Source organism: Vidua chalybeata, chromosome 7, assembly GCF_026979565.1.
Source record: "Vidua chalybeata isolate OUT-0048 chromosome 7, bVidCha1 merged haplotype, whole genome shotgun sequence".
NCBI classification, from domain to species: domain Eukaryota; kingdom Metazoa; phylum Chordata; class Aves; order Passeriformes; family Viduidae; genus Vidua; species Vidua chalybeata.
Genome location: NC_071536.1, coordinates 27,578,651 through 27,600,987, shown reverse-complemented (window position 1 = coordinate 27,600,987; position 22,337 = coordinate 27,578,651). Strand labels below are relative to the sequence as shown.

Sequence of the window (22,337 nt, the reverse complement as noted above, 5' to 3'; positions counted from 1 at the left end):
CTATATTTTCTTGATATTTTATTTTGTTTGTTCATTTCATTAAATAAACTCCCACTCACCTTGATTCCAAATACAGAAACCATCCCCTGGAGTTTTTCAGGCTCTCCTGAGGCAGTAACAATAATAGAGCCCTCTGCATATGGATGTCTGTTAGCATCAGTACCTTGCTGCTAGCTTTGATTTCCATGATGACTACAGGTATCCATGAAGTAGATTCCTTCTATGTGCTGGGAAACTTGAAGATCTTGTTTCCCCAGAGGCAGCACAATGAGGCACATTCAATGTTCTGAGGCCCTGTGTGGTCACCTGTATGTCTCTGCTTGTGACACTTCATTTTTAAGCCTGCCTCTGCTGTCTGCTCAGTGAGTTTTACGAGTGGTGATATCCTATTGGGGAAGGAGGAGTGCAGTCCACTTAATCTTGAGCGTTTCTTTGGGCTCCTTGAAGGAGATCATGTGCTCAAGCAGGTGATGTCCATTACCTATGGATTGAAAAATATCAGCCTGGAGTTAATTCTGTTGGATCCTCTGCAGATCATGTGGCACAGCTGGTTCTGAAAGAAGTGAGAGATCCAAGACAGCCATTCTCCAAAAAATGGAGCAAGTACAGCTGCCTATCAGCTTCAGCAGCAGCATTCTTTCTGTTGGGATTATGCTGTGTACATTTACTGGAAATCTGCAGGCTGTTCTTGACTTGCCTTGACTGGGTGTTCCCCACTACAGAGCTTTCCTTTGGCTGTTTGGCAGAATTTCAGACTCTAAAATGCTGGTATTGATGTAAGAAAGCGTCTGCTGATTTTTATTCTCCATTTAAGAATCATTAAAATTCACACCCTAATGAAATACCAGTTTCTTCCAAGTGGTAGATTGGTAAACAGGGGCACTTTCATGTTCTGCTGGTGATACTTGTATCTGTTGGGTTCCACTGGCATAAGACTGCTTGATAGTGTGTTTTAATATTGGTGTGAGCCATGTCTAAGTGACTTTCCGGATGAAATTGGTAAAACTTGGATGTACAGTACACATTACAAAGTTGGAGTATTATTGGAAACAACCCATTCTTGTCCTGTCCTAGACTTTCTCACAGCAGAGCTGGCTGTGGACACACTGTCTGCTTTCATGCTGCCTACTCCTCTTAATCCATTTTGCTACTTGTTCACTTGATTTCTGTCCAGCTTTTGGGGGTTGAGAATTCTCCAATTGAGACTTGGTCTGTCTTCTTTGCTTTTGCAACCTGCACTGCAGAGACAGGCTGTCACAGTGTGAGAGACTTAGCTAAATGACAACACTGCTGGCCTTCACTGCTGTCAGTGTCTAAAGGAAATAGTCTGAGTAGCTGATAAAAAAATCTTCTCTACACAACATGATGGTGAAAATGTGAGGCAGGTGCCTGGGAGTCCACAGCAGACTCATCCTTCAGTTCTTTTCAATCCTTTTTTTTTTTTTTTTCTTGATTTTCTTTTGTATCCAGTAACACGCAACACTTTTATTTGACCATTAATCCTGAAGTATCCAGTGTTTGGCTTTGAGTGCTCTGTTTGTAAAGTCAGTATTATGCTTCATCTGTAGCATTGTCCTACTAGTGTAGGACAATGCTGTTAAAATGCATTTTCTTCATGCTGCTGCTCTTAGCTGGTATGGAAGGAGAATCTACTGTGTGCATCCACTAAGTTTTGTAATTATTCACATCTCTCCCTCTCTAAAGAGCCTTTACTGTTTTTAGTACGGTTGTATTGTAGAAAAGATGGGCAGATCTTCTCTGTTTAAGAGAAATTACTGCTTGTGCAAACCTGATGTGAAGGCTGCCATTATTTACATCTAAGCATGAGACCCAAGAATGAGAAGTTTGCTTCTAGAGAGTCTGCAATTTCAAACCAAGTATTTGTGTGGAGAACTTTAATGTTACTTTTACCTGTTGTTCACCTCAGCTTTTCCCCTTGTATATCTGAGATGGGATTATTGTACTCATGGACCCTAATTTCATCCAGTTCTTATAAATTAGTCTGTTTTATTTATTGTAAGACCATCTAACTCAGTACCATTAGACATTATGGTCATATAATCAGCTTGGTTGATAGCTCATCTCACATTGTCTGACATCAGAGATCAACCATCAGAACCATTAATTCATCGCAGAGATATGAACTGGGTTTTGCAAAACTGGGAGGGATTTGACAAAGCAAGAATCTGGCAGAAGTCTCTATTTTAATTTTAAAACCTAAATATGAAGGTTTCTATTTTGTTCTGTACTGTTTTGCTTGAAGGATGCTAATATATCCATTTTATGTGAGGACACTGAAGTACTGTAGAGGAACTTCACCTTGAGTCTAGGCATTTAAGTTCTGTATACAAACCGATAGAGATTTGTAAGAATATATATATATACTGAAGCATGCAAATGACATTATTTTTATAAAAACAAGGATACAGTCAAAGTATTAGCACGTTCATGTTATGCATATGTACCTCTGCTGTGTTGTCACCAAAGCTGGTAGGTTAGGTTTTACTCTGTGCCTGAGAAAACTCATCAGCGGCGATTCCTGAACACTTGAATTATGCTACTGCCTTTTAAAAACAGTCGTTAAATTCTCCTGACAATTAACTGCTGGTTTTTGCCTTAAGAAAATACTGTATTCTTCATCAGGCATAAAGCTTACTAAATAACTTTCTGCAAACATTTTTAAAACATTCAGGGTCTCAAACATCTGCAAGCATGTAGGGTTTTGTACAAGTAAAGAATATAGTTTAAAACTCCCCTGAAGTGTGCATATAAAACCATAAAGGTGAACTAGAAATGTCTGTGGAGCAGAAGTTAGCTTCTGTTAAATATCTGAAGCTACTGCTCTTTTCAAATTCAAATCACTTTTTAACCTGTCTTTCAGGTATTCAGGTTCTAAATATTTTTTCCCCAGTATCTTTCATTGGAGAAAGATATCTCTGCAAGTCTGTGCAGTACACCTTTTCTTTCCTTAGGATGTTTGTTCAAAAAACTCTTCTTGTGAAAGACAAATATATGTAAAAACTTTATATCAGTATTACTTAAAGAAATTTTTGTCTGCTGATTTGTTCCAGAGGGATGTTTATTTTAAAATTAGGGAAGAAATATTCCAGAAGGGTTTCTTTCAGCCTCATCTGTTTTGCAACAGTAGAGCTTCCCTAAATGATTGAAGATTCCTGCTCTACTTGAATAACAAAACTTGGATTGCTTAAGAAAATAGCAGACTGTCAGCCAGACATTAATGCTGCTGAAATTTCACATCACAAACACAGCTCAGCATGTAAGGTAGTTGGTTTGTAAAGAGCCTGAGCAGGCTGCTGCAAATTGTAATTACTAATGTAATAATTACCATAACTAACAGAACTGTGACTTGACTTTGAGCTTTCTGTCCTCATTAAACTTGTTCACCTTCTCTGAAACTCTCCATGCTGCATGCTAGCACGGAGCAGTCGTATCCCCCGACCCAGCATGAGTCAGGGGTGCAGTCGTGATACCAGCCGTGAGAGCAGTCGAGATACAAGCCCTGCTCGGGGCTTCCCTCCACTTGGTGAGTAGGCATTGGAGCTTTAAGGGTCAATATGTTTTTTCCTTTTTCCCTTGTTGTGATTGCCCTTTCAAGACACTGCTAGGTGGAATGAGCTCTTTTCTGTCCTCTGAATTCCTGACACTCCCCATTTCCAACCCTGGTTTTTTTCCCCTTCTGTTTTTCTTCTGCATGCTTCAATTCTGGTTCTCAGCATTTCTCTGTTAGTAGGGAAATAGCTTAGTTTGAACTTTTGCAATTTTTAGTTTCATTGAATCAGCTTGTATGGGGCTGTGCTGCTTTGCTTAGTAACACTGATGAAAATCTATGGGAGGGCAAGCCTGGATTTTCTAGGTCTCAGTGAAGTAATTTTGTAGCATTGTAGCCTGTTGTTGAGTGACTCAATTATTCATGATTCGATTTTCTTACAGCTAGCTATAGTTACAGTATATAATTTCTATTCTGAATCCTCCAGTGGAGATAGCAGCTCTCTTTTTGTAGAGGTTTTACAGGACAGTCAATTATCAATTAAGTTGCACATGCTGTAGGAAACTTTGTCAGGCAGTGTAAAACCAAGGAAAGACTGAAATTTTAAAGGAGCATCATTAAACTGCAGTTAAGGTGTACAGTACAAATAGAAAATCTCATTACACTTACCTTACGCAGAAGTTTTTCTGCACAATGCTGAATACAGCAAGATAGTTAATGTTTCTGATCAAATGCCATATCATATGTTCAACCAAATACATTACTTCTTGTATCAAAACTTGTCATCTCAGACATGAAATACAGTTATCTCCAGGCCCTCTTCCTTTATGTAGTAATTTAATAAAGAATGGTGTTACAGTATCTATTTTGCACATAGTGACAAAATACAGTTGTGTGATGTAATGTGTAAATGGAACACAGCACAAGTTTTAATTTTGGAGAAGCCTTTGGGTTCAATTACTTCATTATATTTAGCTATAAAATAATCTGTTTACATTAATATCTCAACTTCTGGTGAAAAATGAAAGGAGTTCAACTTCGCATTCATAACTTGGTTCATAGCTCTTTAAGATAAATAGATGAACATTTTATTGATTAAACGAAGCTGATTTCATACCAGATCTAGAAAAAGACAGTAGATCCACAACTGTGGCTTATTTTTATAGTTAACCTGCCTAGCTTCAATTTTGGATGAAGCTTTTTTCCTCCAGCCAAAACGTATAAGTAGGCTGGATTTCAGTGTTAGCTTGTCAGTGTTCTGTGTCACTGTGCTGTGTTTTGTTTATTTTATTGAAAATACAGTTATTGAAGTACTGTCTTGACCCTTGTTCTGAAAAGCAAATGCAGTGTATCAGAACCGTGGTTGGTGTGAGCTTTATACACTTCCACTGGCGCTGAGTCTGATTCTTACACTGACCATAAAATCTCAGTTACAGATATGTGTTATACTGTTTTATTGTGAGGAAATTGTGAGGATAGAGTAATCTCATTTTAGCTCATGATTTTTAATTACCTGAAGAGTAATGCATTTCTAGAAATACACTGTTAGTAGGTCATAAAGGTTACGTGGGGAGGAAATATCAATGTAACAACAGTAACCCAATGTAGTTGTTACCGTATTACCTTTTTCTTGTGTTTTCATTGACATGCTTTAAGATCAAATGTGTTCATGGACTTGTTAATTATGTGGTGTGTAATTCATCTCAAAGAAATTTATATATATCAGTTTAAGCCAAAACAGTGTGGTTCTCTTACAGTATTTCTAGAACCCAGTTAATCTCGCAATAATGCAAAGGTAATATAATCCTGCTGTTCATAGTCTGGTTTTGCTTATAATGATTAACTTGTATATTTGTGAATTATATTTAGAGTAACTAAATGGAAATGACAAGATTCTTGCATTTAATGGTATTATGGTCAGCGTCAGCACTGACATCCTATTGTTTTGGGGCTGCAGTGCAGGCATACATGTCTGTGTATCATGAGTCCTGCTTCCTAAGTTAGTAAAAACAGTCAAGAATGAATCTGTACTCAGCCTCCTTGCAGAGATGTGGGTGTTTGAAATTTTTTTGTTATTATTGTTTCTCCCTGGGCCTTGATCTTGCAGTGGTGTCCATAGGGGCACAGTGGATGGCTTGGGGGAAAGCAATTGTGACCTACAAACCTTAATTGTGAAGTTCAGTCCATAATCCTGCACTGATCATGCTAATCTTTCATGAGTTTACTTACGATGTCAGTGGGATAGTACTCTTGAAAAAATGCATGTGTTCTCCATGTCCAAAGGCCATATTGCATATAGCTTTTAGTGAAGCTCTCAAAGTCAGAAAACCCCAAAATTTTATTTTTCTCAACGTTGCTGATTCCTATTTCATTATATTCATATTTGTGTTTATGAATGCTTTGCCTTAAACAGAAGACTTAGAATTTTCTGTTGCACACTTATGTGCATAATTGACAAAGCCTATTTGTATTGTAAGGTGATTCTGCTTTATTTTTTCAGTTTCTTGACAGTACTAGTTATGATGTTAAAGCAACAAGGCCTTCAGTGAGTCTGTGGTGATGAATTGCTTAAATGAACAATCGGTTTCTTGGGTCAGTTGCTTTGAGCTGGTGAGCATGTCATTGCTAGACATAGGGAAAACTTCTTTAAAAAGACAAAATTTCTGTAATTTGGGAATGACTGGGCCCATTTTTCATTTGCTTTCATAAAGAACTCACTTGTATGCTGAAGCCAAGAACTGAAAACTTCTCCAAAGACATTTTGTGATTGATGTGCTGCTAACAACTGGGAATTGAAGTGGAAGCTATATTTGGCTTAGGCTCCTCTGCTACTGTGTGCGCTCCATTGCTTTTAACAATTTGTATACATGTGTCGTTCTAGATGGGTGTGTGATGTGCATATTCTCCTTAGCTCTGCATGTACATATTGAGGTTCAAGAAACATGTATGCAAAATTTGTTAAAAGCAAGAGACCTTTGGAAGTAGCAACACCTGAATATGTGTGTACGTGTGTTTATTTGGAAAAGAAACCAACCCAAGGACTTCTGCAGTGGTTGGTGACCTCCCTGTATGACTCTTCCTACTTATGTGGTTACGCATTCTCTTTGTTAACGTTGATTTTATTATGTATAGGCTAGAATGTTGTGGAAAAATACCTGCAAGCATAGTTCGTAACCATTCCTCATGGCTTCACTTTGGGGTTTAGAGACATCTAAACCCTTCTCTGTAGTTACATGCTCCACGTTCTCGTGATGGCCGCCTGCCAGACCTGCAGGTCTGGAACGTGACTGATGTGCATCGGGGTGTTTTTGCTGAGCTGCACCCAGTTTGGGACTGTTCCAAATGAGTTTTGTCATGCATCATGTTAATAGTCACGAGGGGAAGGGGGGAAGCTCCAGGCGGAGGCGTCGCTGTGGGGCTTGCACTGTAGCTGTTCCGCATCCACATGCAGCGCCATTCCCTGTCACTATGAAACACTCTGCTGGTAGCAGTCACACGCATCCCCTTTGGATTGTGGCATTTTCTGTCTCGGGTTCAATGTGTGTTAATCCTGTGGGTGTTGCCATTCCTTCTACTTGCAGCTTCTCGACGTCATTCCAGGTCCACTAGTGCTCTCTCCACTGCTGATTCTGTTGGGCAGTCAGGTGAACAAGCGCTAACTGCATGAATCCGCTTCTTATACGTAGTCTTGTTTTACACCATCTTAACATTTGCCATCGTGTGCATCAGCCAGCACTTGGCATGTGCTTCTCACCACTGCGGGGCTTTCTGTTCTGGTTTTGTTCAACATGGCTTTTTGTTTTGAGTTTCATTTATTGGATGTTTTTAATTTTGTGTATTTTAGGAACATTGTGAACAGTGTTTAAACAAAGGGTGATCCAGGGCTTTCTCAATTCTCCTGTAAATTGGATCAGTTGTGCAGCATGGGCTAAATCCTGACTGATGCAGAGTACTTGCAAATTCTTTTTCCTCTTCAGCAGTGTAGCACTTTCCAGTGTCTAGGACAGGATCCCAATGGGTTTCATCACATTTATTACTAAATATTCTGGACTCCTGTCTCTGTTCATGAAAGTTCTTTGTGGGATCCCCTCCAAAATACACAAAAGCAACAAAAATTAAGCACCTGATGAGCTTTCAGACTGAACTTTGGAGCATAACACATGCTGATCCATCCTTCATATAATTCTCAGGGCCTTGTCCCAAAGTACATGGAATTTTTTGAAAGAAAAAAAATCCCTTAATTTCACTGGGCTTTGCATAATGTGACATGTAATGAGAAAAATCTGCAGATTCCAGTTACTTCTGTCCTTCCCCTGTACTGGATTTGCAGTTATGGAGAACCTGTAATTCCTTTCGAAATAAGGATATTTTACAGGGAATCTTAAAAATAATTGAATGAGGGTTAGCTTTGGGACAACAGAGACATAATTGTGGGGACAAAGATAATGTAGAAGATGAGGGCTTCAGTGTTTTCTTGGAGGCTAAAATCTTATAAGGAATTTGTTATACTGAAAGTTACTTAATTAACACCTTTCAAATAGGGAGTGAAAAATATTCTGTTTCTCATGAGTCTAGTTAAATGGCTATCACTTAACTAAAACTCTCAAAACATTTCCCATATCATGTTATTTGACAGAAATGATGCAAGCTGATTTGACTGGCATTTTTCAGATAACAATTTGAATTTGTATTTAACTCAAATAATTAAAAATATTTAAAATAGCTCAGTTGTAATACAGATCTCAGCTTTGTTTGCTTTTGGCTTCCTGTGATAGTCACTTCATGTTTGGCTGCTGTGGTTTGGTACAAAGCATAATCAAATTTTGTATGGTTACCTGTGTACTACAGAAGGCCAAAATGCTCTAAAAAATGGCAGAATAGGATTAATAATTGTGGTTGCAAATTTTCACTAAGTTTGTAAGAAGTATAATGAATGAATCTAGGCAGGGAGACAAGGGAACGTGGTCAGAGCATAATCTGCAGATTTCTTGCCCAGTAACATTGGGCTTGAATGTACTGGTTATTCCTGGAGCCAGGTGTGTTCCCAGCCCCACATCAGAGATACGTTGAGGTCTCTCCTGTGGTCTTATTTCAGCACTCCAGGATGGCAGCAGAGTCTTGGGGAGAAGCCTGGAGTAATTTGGGTGTTGTAAATTTAAAAATCACGGAACAAAGTAGTTCAGAAGATTCCTGATAGCCATGGAGATAGAAGTTAGCATGCCACACTGTACTTAATGTGTTAAAAAAAGCTCAGTTTTGTTTCTTTATGCTGGGTATTTAAAATTATCTACAATTGAATTATTTTGTCATTTTGTTCTTCATTAAAAAAGAAACCCAACCAACTATCTTCCCTTTTCTAATGTAATACTAAATTTATTCAAAAACAAATGACAGTGGTATTTTGCATGCTATGTAGTTTCAAAAGTTAAAGCCAAATTTTGATCTCAGTAACACTTGAGTAGTGTAATTGGGTTGGATTTAAATATAAATATAAAACAAGTCCAGAACTTACTTCAAGATTTGCAGCCCTTGTACTGTACCAGATCTCATTTATACTTAGGAAAATCCTGGTCGTCTGTACAACTTTTATAGTGTATATATATATCTCTGTAGTGGTGACTTTAGTTTCAGTCAGACCTACTGCATTATCATATCTGTGCTTCTGTTAAGAGTGCACAGATTTTTCCATTTTAGGAATAAAGCACTATTTCATCTTCATATTTGAAGTTATTCTTCAACCCAAGTGCATTAAAAAAGGGGATAGTAATAACACATACAACTTTTATTTCTTTGTGAAATGTCATTATTTGATTACTTTTTGGCAGTAGTTCTAAGAAGTTTGTTTATTTTTTTTCCCTTGTAATGTGTTTTGTAGAAAATGTGCTTTTGTTGTAAATCAGAAATGTCTTGTCTGGGTACGTAACTCTAAGAAACAGTAAATTTTTATAGGTATCACTTCTGTTTGAAATAAATATTAGTCTGCAGGGTTTTTTTCTTTTCTAAATACTTTGGACTTTAAAAATCTTCCCTATTTCTCCACAGTAGCTTAATCTCGAATAAAGCTTTGTAATTAGGACAGTAGAACTGGCCAGCTTCAATCTCTGATATAAATTATGCATATCAGCGTGAGCTAATCCCTAAAAGATAGGTGCATAAAAGAGAAAGCAATTAAATTTTGTGATATGCAGTATTTTCCCCAAAAACACATTAAGCTGCTGAATACCATGTTTGGCCTCAGTTTTGAGCAAATCCACAATATGGTTCAGCAATTTGATAAGCAGTATTTTTCCACTGTTAAATTAAATATAGATGAACTATTAAAAGACCTGTGTGACTTGACCCCTCTCTCCTGCTGCTCGATGTGGATCAGCTGAAGGTCTCTTAAATGTGTTTGTGCAGGTTGATCCATGCACCGCTGAATTTGCTGGCAAAACTCCTGTTGGCATCTGTGGGTACAGGGACAGAGGTGTAACGTATGTTCCAGGAGGGGTAGTTTAAGTCCTCCATGAGCAAACACAAGCCCACACAGAAAAACTTGGAATGTCATAACCAATCTTTCTGCTTATAGACCAGAGCCAAGATCCCAGTATCTGGTATCTGATCTGCCCCCCTCTAGAAGGACTCAGCTGCCAGAACCTGGCCTGTGATACTTACTGATTCTGTCATAGCTCTGCTAGTGGACCTTTCTGAATTTGGCTTTGCTAAAAAAACTAATTTCAGTAACATTTCTGGTAAATTGGGCAAATGATAAAGTAAACTAATTAATGTTAGGAGTGTAAATGGCATTTTAGACTCAATGCCATTGCTTTGGATGCCATTGAGAGCTTTGCCATCAAATTCAAAGGGAAAAAAGATTATATTTTCTGCTCAAAACCAGTTTTGATATGGAGCTCTGGAATTTAAACTTCTTCTCAAGAGAACCAGAAATTGGAGTCACTTCACAAGTGAGTTATTAACTTAATTTTTATACTGTGAAGGTGTAGGGGTATATTCTACTGGTTAATCAAGCCTTGAGACATAAAATAGACTAATCTGGTGCTGCTAGTCTCACATCCTTGGCTGAGGGAGAAGGCTGCAGGATAGATGAGTGCTCGAGTATTTACATGTTCTGACACTGGGCATGGTTCTGTCTCTCTGAGGTTAATGAGAAGCTCTCTTGATTTCTGAGAGTGCCAGATTGGGATGGGCATGTCTGCCTCTTGACATTAAAATAAAACTCAGAGACAACTGAGTAAAAAGAAACAGAAAATAGATTCCCTGTTTAAAGTAAATAAATGAAAAGTTGCCCTGAGGATCCAAAATTGCCTCCAACACCCAACAAACAATAGTTTATTTCTTACCTAATGGCAGACTCTCTGGAGCTCTGGGTAAAAGGGCTTTTAATGGAAAAGCACTGTGAGTTCCCAGAGTCCGTGGGGAGAACTACTCAGGCACCTGATTAGGATTCCAAATGAATGTGAATTCATTTAACAATCCCTTTCACTGTTGTCTTTTGTGCAGACCGGTTTGGACTCGGACAGCCAGGCAGGATGCCTGCTTCTGTGAATGCCATGCGAGTCCTGAGCACCAGCACAGATCTGGAGGCTGCTGTGGCCGATGCACTGGTAAGAGGAAAAATACAAAATGCTTCCAACACCGGAAAGTGGCTTAAAGTTACCTGTACGTATGTTCTCCTCTTTCTAAGTAGCTTTATTCTGATTGTGCCAGTGTCTGATGCTGTAGAGTTACCTTTGGCTGTTTTGACTTTGGGTATACTGGCAGCAGTATGTTTTTCCTTATTCCATGTCAGTTCTCTGCAGCTGTCATCAGACAGAGTGCTGTGGCTTGGTACTACAGCTGCAGGATGGGTTGAATCAGCTCTTTGCCTTTCACTTGGCTGTCAGAGGATGTGCCCAGCACTGTGACGGTGCTTGGCACTCGTGGGGTCAGAGATTTCCATCAGTCCTGTTACCTGCATGAAGATTTTGTCAGAAAAACAGTGTTCTCTGTTAGTGTCAATTCCTGACCAGGTTTTAGCAAGAACAAGTTTCTGCCCTGTGTTATTTGCACCTCAGAGAGCTCATAACTTGGCTTGCATGGAATCTGTACCATTTCATGCTGTTATGGTATAAGTTAAATTGTATTTGTCTAGTTTGCTGCTAATACTTTCAAACATTCATTGCTTTTCCTAGTAAATTTTATGTCATTTTAAAAAATTGTACTGTCCCGTATAATCTTATTGTACTATGGTATCTCTTGGATAGAACCCAGAAAGTGTCTTCTGCTTTTCAGAAGGCACATGATAAGCCTTTGTATGTACCTTGAATATTTGGGGGAGCAAGGATGTGTAGAAGCAGGAGAAATTATTGTACAGTGCTAGCTGGTTACCCATTGGTCTTCTCCAGATGTAGACCTGAATGAGGGAAGGATTTCCTGATGTATCTTGAAACAGATCTCTCAGAATTTGTCTCAGATGCACTTTAAGGAAGATGAACCATGTTGTGGTAGATGGCCTTTCTCCATTTCCTAGTTCACTTTCCCCACGGATGGCTAGCATTTTCCTTTTTATGTCTGATTACCACTCAGCTCATGGCACCTATTAGAGTACTTCTAGAAAAATGGCCCTTTTTACAAAATTTATCTTTCAAAACAAAGAAAGCATTTGTGAACAAAATAAGGTAGAACAGTGTATAATGGATAGCACTCTTGCATTTAGTGGACTGAATCACTAGTGAGCATTTTCATCACCAAATGTAACAGCTTGTGAGCCCGTTTCTGCTCTCAGCACCTCAAATTTGCTACCAGAGCAGTTCAAGACATAACTACAGACAATTGGTTTGCCTGTGTAAATGAAATCAGGCTTTATCCCTGCATTTGAGCAGCTGCTGAATACAGGCTTCTTAAGGGAGGAGAGTGTCACAGTATTTCAATTGTCTGCTGAGCCCTGTGATTTCTTTGGGTGTGACTTAATCTTCAGCAAGACTTAAAGAGTGCTCTTTTAAGTATTCCAGCTTTGATGTTAAGTAACATTAAGCTGAAATGTTAAAATTTTGAAGGGTTGAACACTTAAAAGGGAAATACTTAAGTCTAGCTGGAAAACAGCTGGTGCTGCTGACTGGATTGATCAATCTGAATTTGTACAGCTTCAGGAGATGCAACACAATCTTGTTGATCCCTTCTTTCCCACCACCCCAGTTTTCTCTTCATTGCCTTCTGACATCAGGCAACTTACAAAGCCTGTGCAGGCTCCTTTTGAGAGAGTGTTGTGATGCCAGCTTTTACCCAGTAACCTTGTTTTCAGAGGCTTGTCTTTTCCATGTAGTAAGAAATGAAAAGAACTTCTCCAAAGATGGCTTCAGCCAGATCCTCAATTGAAACAAAACATGGTGGGTCATTCTGTGACCACTACTCCCTCTGTACAATTCCAGTTGAATCCACTACTTCTGTTTGAGCTGGACTTCGCCTAAACCCACAGTGTCTATACTGGAAATCAGTGCTTAGGTCTGTCAGAAGAGCTTAAAGGGTAATGGAAACTTTGCTGTTAGGTAAGGCCTTTAAGCCAGTGGTGCCAACCAGGGGGTCTTAAAAGAAGCTAATCTTCAAAACAGTGTGGTAAAAGAACTGTGGGTTGAAAGAGAACTTGGCAAGTGAAGTAGATTAAGTGTGCTGTACTGTAGATAGCGGCTTCCTCACATCAGAATTTCTTTACAAGACTCTAAAATGAAAAGCTGCTAGTAATATGTGGGGAAAGAGAAATCACTACCAAAATCCCTGGTATCTTTCATTGTAGATTTCTTAAAAGTAAGAAAAGAGGTGCTGAATGTTCCTAAAAAAGTTGTTAACAGATATTTTCACTTCCGAGATCCCTGAGGGAATAGCCAGTATGAGTAGTGCAACAGTTAGGAGATAAAGTCAGGCATTATTATACCCACTTTTCTTTTGCAAAAATTGTATTTTTTTTTTAATTTGCTAAGACACATTTGCTATACGTTTTTGTTGCAAAAACAAACCCTACATAAGCTTCTGACATAATTCTCTATGCTTTTTCCCACCCTTCAATATTTTCCTGCCTACAGCTGTTAGGAGACTCCAGGAGCAAGGTACTAGTGCTTTCTTGACTTTTTATTTCTACTTTCCAACTCTCCCCACCCTGTTGCTAACGCCCATGATACTGCATGTGAGTTAATTTCTATGCTTCAATCCTCCAGTCCTAGTGGAAGCAAAACTCTGCTGACTTCACAAGTCCAAGACCTGCAGGACTGGACACTGGAAGGAATTCTGTAGCAAACACTTTAAAATATAGATGATTTTTTTTTTTAAGATTATTTTGACAACCCTGTTATTTTAAGGTTTATTTAAGAGGTCTTTTTGCTGCCAATTATGCTACTATTCTTTCTGTAAGGATCAAGGCAGTCAAAGACGTACCTAAGGCAATTAGGTTCCCTAATGCCATGCTATGGAAATGAGTGGGATTTGAGTACTCAACTCCCTTAGCAGCCTCTAGAAAGAATCCTAGCCCAAACTAAAAGAGAAATTGCCATCTCCCATATCCAGTGCATTTCTAGAGTCACTTCAGTATCGATCTCAAAGTGACTGGGTATGCCAGCTCAGATTCTTTCAGCTATTTCTTTCTTATCTTTTTTATTTTTTAAAGCAGAGGTTGTATCATCATAGTATCTGTAACAGTGGAACTGACTATTACTGCCAATAGAACATTTATTGTATTTAATTTCATTACCAGTAACTTAATTCTACTGGGCATAAATACATCATTTTCATGCTGGGGAAGGCAGGCTCTCTTCCCAAGTCACTCAGTCTCATTGAAATCAGTGGGCTCTGTCTTGCTCTGCTGTGAGAGGTAAGCAGGCAATGCATGGTGACACCTTTAAAACACTTCAGTCACTATAACAGTAGCACTAATCTTCTTTTTAGTGATTGCAAATAGAATGTTTTTCTTTGGCATCGATGTAACATATATAAGTTGATAAGTCCAAGTTTCCCCTTTTCCAGAAAAAGACAGTGAGAAGGAGGTATGAGCCCTATGGGATGTACTCCGATGACGACGCCAACAGCGACGCTTCCAGCGCTTGCTCGGAGCGCTCCTATGGCTCCAGGAACGGGGGCATTCCACACTACCTGCGGCAGACTGAAGATGTGGCTGAGGTCCTGAACCACTGTGCCAGCTCCAACTGGTCTGAAAGAAAAGAAGGGCTCATAGGTCTTCAGAATTTACTGAAAAGCCAACGGACACTGAGGTGACTTCATAGTTTTCTGGTGTCAGTAATTCATTAGGGATGGCTACAGCCAGAAGGCAATATTATGTACCTGCCTTATGGAGACAGGTGGTGTCTTCCATGGCTGTGAAGGCTTTGTCTCCACAATGTGGGATTGCAGTTAACTTTTGGAAGGGTTTCTGCTGTGGCAGTAGTGTAGAAAGGGCTCAGATAGGCATGCTGTCTACTCTTAGCCTTCATCTGTCTCATGAAGACCTCCAGTGGTAGGTGCTTGTTGTAGCACAGTGAGATTTCCCACAGTGGTGCTATTGTAAACATACTCAAAGGGTGGTGCCATTTTTACATTAGTCTGTTTGAACCTTCAGTATTTTTTCCCATGGCAATTTAGTTGGTGAAGCAAACATTGCACTTACTGTAAAATGACTTGGGGTATGTGTTTTAAAGCTGAGATCAGACAGTGCTGTGCTGGCTGTACTTTGACTCTTTATGAAAGCTGTGTTAGGTGTAATTACAGATCCTGTTTGTAACTCTTGAAAAATTTTATATCAGAAACTTATGTGCTATAAATGGTGTAGTATGTATGTAGGGGGAAGTTTCTTCAGGCAGTGAAGTACGTGTACCAACTCTGAAACTGCATATGGTAGGAGAGGGAGACCTTTTCCCCTTGCTGAGAACCACATAACCCCTTCAAACACCTTTGGCACATCACACCTTTAAAGAGGTTTTAGAATTACCCACTAGGCCTCAGAATTATCCAGTAGTCATTTGGGAACTCCCTATGGCCACAGGTCATGTTAACTAGATAACTGGCTCTCAGGCCATAGACATTTCACCCTTAGTTTATGGAGAAAGTGTTTGAAATAAGCTGTTTATCTCTTGGCTCCTTTGAAGGTAACATTCACAAATACCTGTGACAATTTTCTTTTTCTGTTATGAATCATATGTACTTAAATTATAGCCAAGTTTAAAAGTGGTTGTTTAGAGCCTCCTTACTTGGGTTTGTGCAATTGTTTCTATTTTAAAAGGGCTTCACACTGGCTGAAAATAATTTGATGGTTCATGTTAACAGTCTGAATGAAAGTATACTGAGGGCAGGCCTGAGAAAGTTGCTTTCTTGCCATTATAAAAATATTCTAGCACTTCACATGATGTGATACAGGCCTTAAATGGAAAGTGCTACAGATTTTTAAAATGGGTAGTTACAGTCTCTGGATCAGAGATGCTTTTTGATGTGGTCTATTTCTGAGTCTCTTTAAAGATAGTTCCACCATGTATGCTGTCTTTTTTCTTTCTCTTTAACAAAGTGTCTGGAAAAACTGTGGCACCTCATTGCTTGTATGAAAAAGTTGGATGAGATTTTGATTTTGCCACAAAAGTGTGTGAGGATTATAAGCAAGGTTTAGAGTGCTGCTGGGGATAGTTGCAAGGGAGGAAGCGCTGACAAGTTTTGGTGATGGGCTGTTTATCCAAGTCAGTAGATCTTAACAGAAATACTGGTGGAATTAAACTCTTGATTTCAACCCTGCTGGTTGTAGTGTTTGAACTGTACTGTCACCAGTCCCTCAAGCTAGCAAGTTGTCTTAGCTTTGATCCTGAATAATTTTTAAATCTTTCCCAGAAGCGACACCTCTGTGCAGTTATTTTTTAAGTTTGATACTGTGATTAGTTCTCTGTATTTCATTTTGGTTTTCTTTTGATCTGCTTCCTCCTTGGTTCAGAGTTGATCTGGTGCTTGTTCTAATGATTAGATTTTATCATCCTGCTTGTTCCCACGGCATCTTGAGAACATCATCAAGGTCATTAGTCCAAGGGGCAAGTCTGTCTTGTAATTAAACCTGATGCCTTCTGTTGTGGTGTAACACATTAATAATAGAGGCAGTGATGTGGCTGGGTTTTCTTAAGTATTCTGAACTGAAAGGTGGCTGATCCTGTGTTAGCTGGGATTTGCATATCCAGAGATGTGCAATGCAGAGTGGAATGGCATTTACCCATCCTCTTTGTTTCATACAGCTTCATGTGGCCTTTTTTAAGGGATCCCCATAAGGTCTCCTAAATAAAACAAGGCAACGAGTCCCTTAAGGAAATGTTCTTCCAATGCCTGTTGCAGTTTAGTACTTGCATTGTTACCTTGGGTCTGGGAGCTTTTGGAAACAGACACACATGTACTTGCTGACTTTATATAACCTTTGTCCAGAAAGAAAATGCATTAGAGTAATAAATAGGGGTTCATTCAGAGACCTGAATCTGCATGATGTCAGGAGAGTGTTGTAGTCATTTTGAGCCTGTGCAGCCTCACCCTGAATTAAGCTGACAGCTTACTGTGATGTTGTCACAAAGACTTTTCCCTCCCTACCAGACTCTTAAACCCATTGGTTTTGTGCCCTTTTAAAATTTAATCAGCCTTTCATGCATAGATTTATTGGGGAAAAAAAAGTCCTGTGTTACTTAGAAACATTAACATGCTAACATAAAGCATCTGTAGACTACTGCCTTATTCTGGCCTGTTCAGAGATTATTTTTAGAAAGAGAGAAGTTGGTGGATTGTAGAATTAATGTTGGTCTGGAAATACCTTCCCTGTAGTCAAAATCTTCAGTAACTCTTCTCTGAGCATTGTTCATTTCACTAGTTGCTCTGGTTTCATTGTAATTGTGAAAAATGTCTATTCACATCTGTAGAATGCAGGAAATGTAACCTAACTGCCTTGCTCTGTTTTTGTTTGCATCATAAACAAGAAGAGCTTCTGTATTTTTTGCCAGTTTGCTTTGCAGGAAAGCTAAGACTTCTCAATACATTGCAGATAAGAGCTTTGGCACCAAAGAGTTCTGCATTTGATTCCAACTCAGTATCTTGTGTATCATTCTTTTTTCCCCCTGCCATAAAAAGAGCACTGCTGAGCACCTAATAATCTCTTACAAATAGGAAGTCAGACTGTTCCTTGATGTAATTATCTTCTGATTTAATAGTTGGCCATTTGTTAATGTCTCTTCCATTTCTATATGTTTGGCTCCTCAATGTGCCTGCCTGCTGTCAGACTTTGGAGTCAGTTCTGATCTGTTAATAATATGTAATTCTAGACTGATACTACTGAAGCAACTGGGAATTTAAACCAAAATATTTGATAAGTATATAACCAGAAAGTTCTGGTTTTACTTGAAAATTTGAAATCCTTGACACAAAGGAGACTTGAAATACCTATTCTTAAGGTGAAAAAAATGCATGATTCAGTGATTCAGTGACCTTGACCTAGATATAAACTATGTGAGTGCCTCACAAACGTGCACATTTCAAGTTGTCTTCTGGAATCCAGAATACAGAAGAAAATAAAAGCAGCAGAAAATAAAATTGTCTGGTTTAAGATTAAAAAAAAAAAAGTTTATTAGATTCTTAATGTGAAACTGGTGATCCCAGCAGTTAAACTGAAGTGCCTCTAAAGGCTTTGCCTAGATATGACAAAGTTTTCAGAAGTGTGACTGAAGTAACATTTAAATAAAAAAGGTTAGATCTTTCAGCTGTTAATATTTATTAGCTGCTTTTTTTTCCCCTGCAACTAAAACTTTGGTATTAATATTGTGTTTTATTTATGTATTTTAGCCGAGTCGAGTTAAAAAGGCTGTGTGAAATATTTACTCGCATGTTTGCTGACCCTCACAGCAAGGTAAGATCACAAAGCCTTGGCTCGCTCTCCTGCCCTACTGTTTGTGCACATTTGACACTGGTCCAAGATGAGTGGTTTGTATTTCTACCCCTGCCATCTGCTGGGGAAAACTGGCATTTAAAACTCTCCTTGGTTTGCATTTGTTTGACAAGGAGGGGATGTGTCTCAGTCTCTCTTACGTTGCTAGGAACTGGTTACTCCTTGCTTCCTGAGGAGCAGCCTAATGCCTTTCAGAGATCACCTCCTGAAGGCAAAAGTTCAGTTTGATTGCACTTCTTTAGGGTGTATTTCTGATGATACTCAGGGAAGAGTGATCCACAAGGGGTCATGAGCGTCACAGCCACTGGGGTTTGTGTGTTGTGTACACCTGGGAGCAGGTGTCTCACCAAGATACTATTCTAAATCTCATAATCAAGGTCTCTAATATAGCTACTTTGCCTTCCTTAAAACACTGACCTTTGAAGTTAAAGGCTGTGGCGTGAATTTACAGACGTTTCATAAGAAGAAGTGGGCCACAGAATGGGGAGGTAGGGCCCATAGGCATGTTCAAGACTACTGGATTTCTATGGAGAGCTAAGGAGGAGAAGGGAGAAAGGAGCAGGGAATTTCATGCCCTTTTCTGAGTTTTGCTAGTTGAGGAAATCCAGTATGGCTGTGTTAAAAACATCAGCAGTTGGGTTAAATGCAGTATGAGAAAGAATAAGTTGTATAAATCTTTGTACTTTAAGACCTCTTGGTAAACCAGTTTTAATAAATGATTGTTGGGTGGAAATTCCATGGGCAGGCAGAATAACCTATCACAGGTCCTGCTCAAAATGTGCATTTTTTGCCTTAATTATATTGTGGACCAGCTGTCCCACAGGTCTCACCAAGCTTGTAGTACCTACCTGTAAGTTCTTAATGCTTTGGTTCCACAGGGTTTGTATAGTAGAAAGGGTGAAGGTGTAATTATTTGTTGGCAAAATAATTGCAATTTCTGAGTAAGGTGGGAGTTTATTGCACACTGGGCTCAACTATGTCCTTTGGCAGCAGTGATCAGTCATCTTCACTGCTTTTGTAGAATTACAGATACAAACTCATTAGTTGTGGTGTTAAACACACTTAGCTTTGTTCATATAACTGTATATAAACATGTTACTTTCCTGACTGAGGAGACTGAATCTGATCCAAGGCATATAATGTTTTAAGTGACTCTGCTGAGAAGAGATTGCATTTTAAGAAAATGTAAACTTTCAATGTATGTGTCTTTTATCTGTTGAGAAACTGCATCCTTGATCACTCTGTGTGCTAACGAGTGGTTTGTTTTGTTGCATGGCCTGCTTTGCCGTGGAATTCACAACAGAGAGTAAGTGTTTTCTGCCCCTTCCTTCCTTCATTCGTTACATGTGGTATTTTAATACAACACATTTTAGATATGTCTTGTCTGATTTTTTTTTCCCAGAGCTATATAGTCACTAAAATCATTCATTCATGAAACTTTTATAACAAAATCATCCTGAAACTCAGACTGTAAACCCCTTTCCCCTTTGAATATTTTTATTTTAAGAGCTGTATTTCTTTTTCTGACACTTGTTTTGTTTATAGGTCTTCAGCATGTTTCTGGAAACCCTGGTTGATTTCATCATCATTCATAAAGATGACTTGCAGGATTGGCTTTTTGTTCTCCTGACCCAGTTGCTAAAGAAGATGGGAGCAGATTTGTTAGGGTCTGTGCAAGCAAAAGTCCAGAAAGCTCTGGATGTCACCAGGTAGAGTACTCAGATGGCAAATGTTGTGGAGTTTTTTTGGGATACAGGAAGGTATGATTTTAGAAATCCAGTAGTGCTGTGATTTTGAGGGCTCAATTCTTGATGAATATAAAAATAGAGGAGAACAAAGTTATGTCACAGTATTTCAAGTATTGAATTAAAAAAGTCTGTCTCTCTTCTAAATAAATAACTTTAAAGCATAAATTTAAAAATATATGCCGGATTAATTTTAGGGTTTTGTGGGGTATATGCTCAGATATCAGGGTTTGTTGATTGACAGGTACCCAAAAAATTGCAGTATTCAGACTATGAATGGTGCTGTACCACAAAGTTCAGCACCTCTTTTATGTTGTTCAAACACAAATAACAGGTCAGAATAGGACCTTGAGTGCTGCTGCAGTGCTCACACCAATTTCTCTACTCCATGTCCAGTACAGGACACTATCACAGTGAAGTTGAGCTCATTCTGGAAATAGTATAATTAAAAAAGAAAATAAAAAGTAGTAATAATCTAGGAGAAAATAGTGGGGGAAAAAGAGGAGAGAGATCAAAACCAGGTATGAACCCTAAGGACAAGATAAACCAAGCTGCTTCTAGAGATAAGGGAACAAAGCAGAGTCTGAAATGAAATAGACAGCCATGCCAACAGAAGTGTACAGACAGTAGAGTAACACTGTGCAAAGATACTGATTTAGCAGTTTTCTCCAGTATTGTGTCATTAACTAGCTAATCCTTAAGCTTAAAGTTTCTCTTATTGATGGTAAAGTTAACAAGAAGAAAAGTGTGTTGAAATCTGCTTTGTAAGCTTTGAGGTATTGAGTTAACTTCATTTATGTTCCTTTACATTTTTGCTTTTGTTTCTTTTGGACAGGGATTCTTTTCCATTTGATCAGCAATTTAACATTTTGATGAGGTTTATTGTGGATCAGACCCAGACACCAAACCTGAAGGTCAGTATCAAAAGCCATTTCACTAAAGCATCAATGTGCTTGTCTTAGCTTGTCATGTCAGGCATGCCATAAAGCATGGAACTCATGAGAAGGTAATTGTTGTATTATGTGCATGATATAGAAACTATATTGGCAACTTGGAGACATGTGCCAGGAATACTTCCTCCCCACCACGTGATGTAAGTGTTGTCAATCTGCAGTGGGCTCTGTTCCTGTGGAAAAATACATCTTTGCCAAATCCTGAGCTTCACAAATCCCTTTGCATTTCTCAGGTCAAGGTTGCTATCCTGAAGTATATTGAGTCCTTGGCAAGACAGATGGATCCAACAGACTTTGTGAATTCCAGTGAGACAAGACTTGCTGTATCTAGAATTATAACTTGGACTACAGAACCAAAGAGCTCAGATGTGAGAAAGGTAAGCCAGGACAATGAAGTATTTGCAGTAATTATTGCTCTTCAGGAAGGAGAAAAAAACCAAACAAACCTGTCATAAAGGTAATGAAAAGTTCACTGATCAGACTCAAACTTAAAAAAGCCCTGATTTTACATACCTCACTGTCCAAACAAAACTGTCATTTCAGTCCCCACGCAATTTTGAAGCATGTCTTCAGATATTTTTTTACTTACGTGACTTTAACTACTATTACCGTACAAAAAGAGATAATTATTTGAAAATGTGCTTTTTCTTGAGCATTCTGGAATATCTCTAGGTTTGTGTTTTGTTTAGATGAAGGTTTTGTGCTTTGTAGACTGAAAGCTAGCACAACTTCAGTGTTATAATGTTGTTAAAAGAAAGTAAACAAATCAGTAAGCTGCCAGGGGCTCTCAACCCTTCTCTTTTAAGGGCTGTGTGTTTATCTCTACCTGGAAAAAACTGACACAATTAGGTCAGGTCTGGGTATAGTTACCTTGTTCTTTATCTTGCTCTCGATGCAAGTGTCAGGCAAGCTAAAATGGGACAGGTAGTGATACTCATCTCTCCCAAGAGAAAAGCAAGATTTAGTTTTTTGTACCTGGCATCTGTAACACAATTTAAAATTACCTTCTATTTCCAGTAGGAGTTAAAGGCTTTGAGATGTACTTGGATTTAAAAATCCCAGCCAAATTTTAATAATTCCAGAATGTAAAAATTGTATGAGAACTTTACATTATATGCACATAAAATGTTGACTTAATACTAGAATAACATGCAATTTTATAACTTTGGAAATATTAAAATTACTTTTATTTGATTCTGATGAAAAGATTGCTGGGTATCAAA

At 38.6% G+C, this 22,337-nt stretch overlaps 1 protein-coding gene across 1 annotated transcript in view; it reads left to right on the top strand.

Moving 5' to 3' along the window:
* Window positions 1-22,337, top strand: part of CLASP1 (cytoplasmic linker associated protein 1) — a 170,058-nt gene that overhangs the window by 104,850 nt on the left and 42,871 nt on the right. Inside the window, exons 23-30 of the mRNA XM_053948460.1 lie at window positions 11,009-11,112; window positions 13,564-13,587; window positions 14,498-14,742; window positions 18,314-18,377; window positions 19,720-19,722; window positions 19,962-20,125; window positions 20,997-21,075; window positions 21,348-21,491. Of these exons, the coding sequence (XP_053804435.1) occupies window positions 11,009-11,112; window positions 13,564-13,587; window positions 14,498-14,742; window positions 18,314-18,377; window positions 19,720-19,722; window positions 19,962-20,125; window positions 20,997-21,075; window positions 21,348-21,491 (827 nt within the window). The remainder of the gene's footprint in view (window positions 1-11,008; window positions 11,113-13,563; window positions 13,588-14,497; window positions 14,743-18,313; window positions 18,378-19,719; window positions 19,723-19,961; window positions 20,126-20,996; window positions 21,076-21,347; window positions 21,492-22,337) is intronic.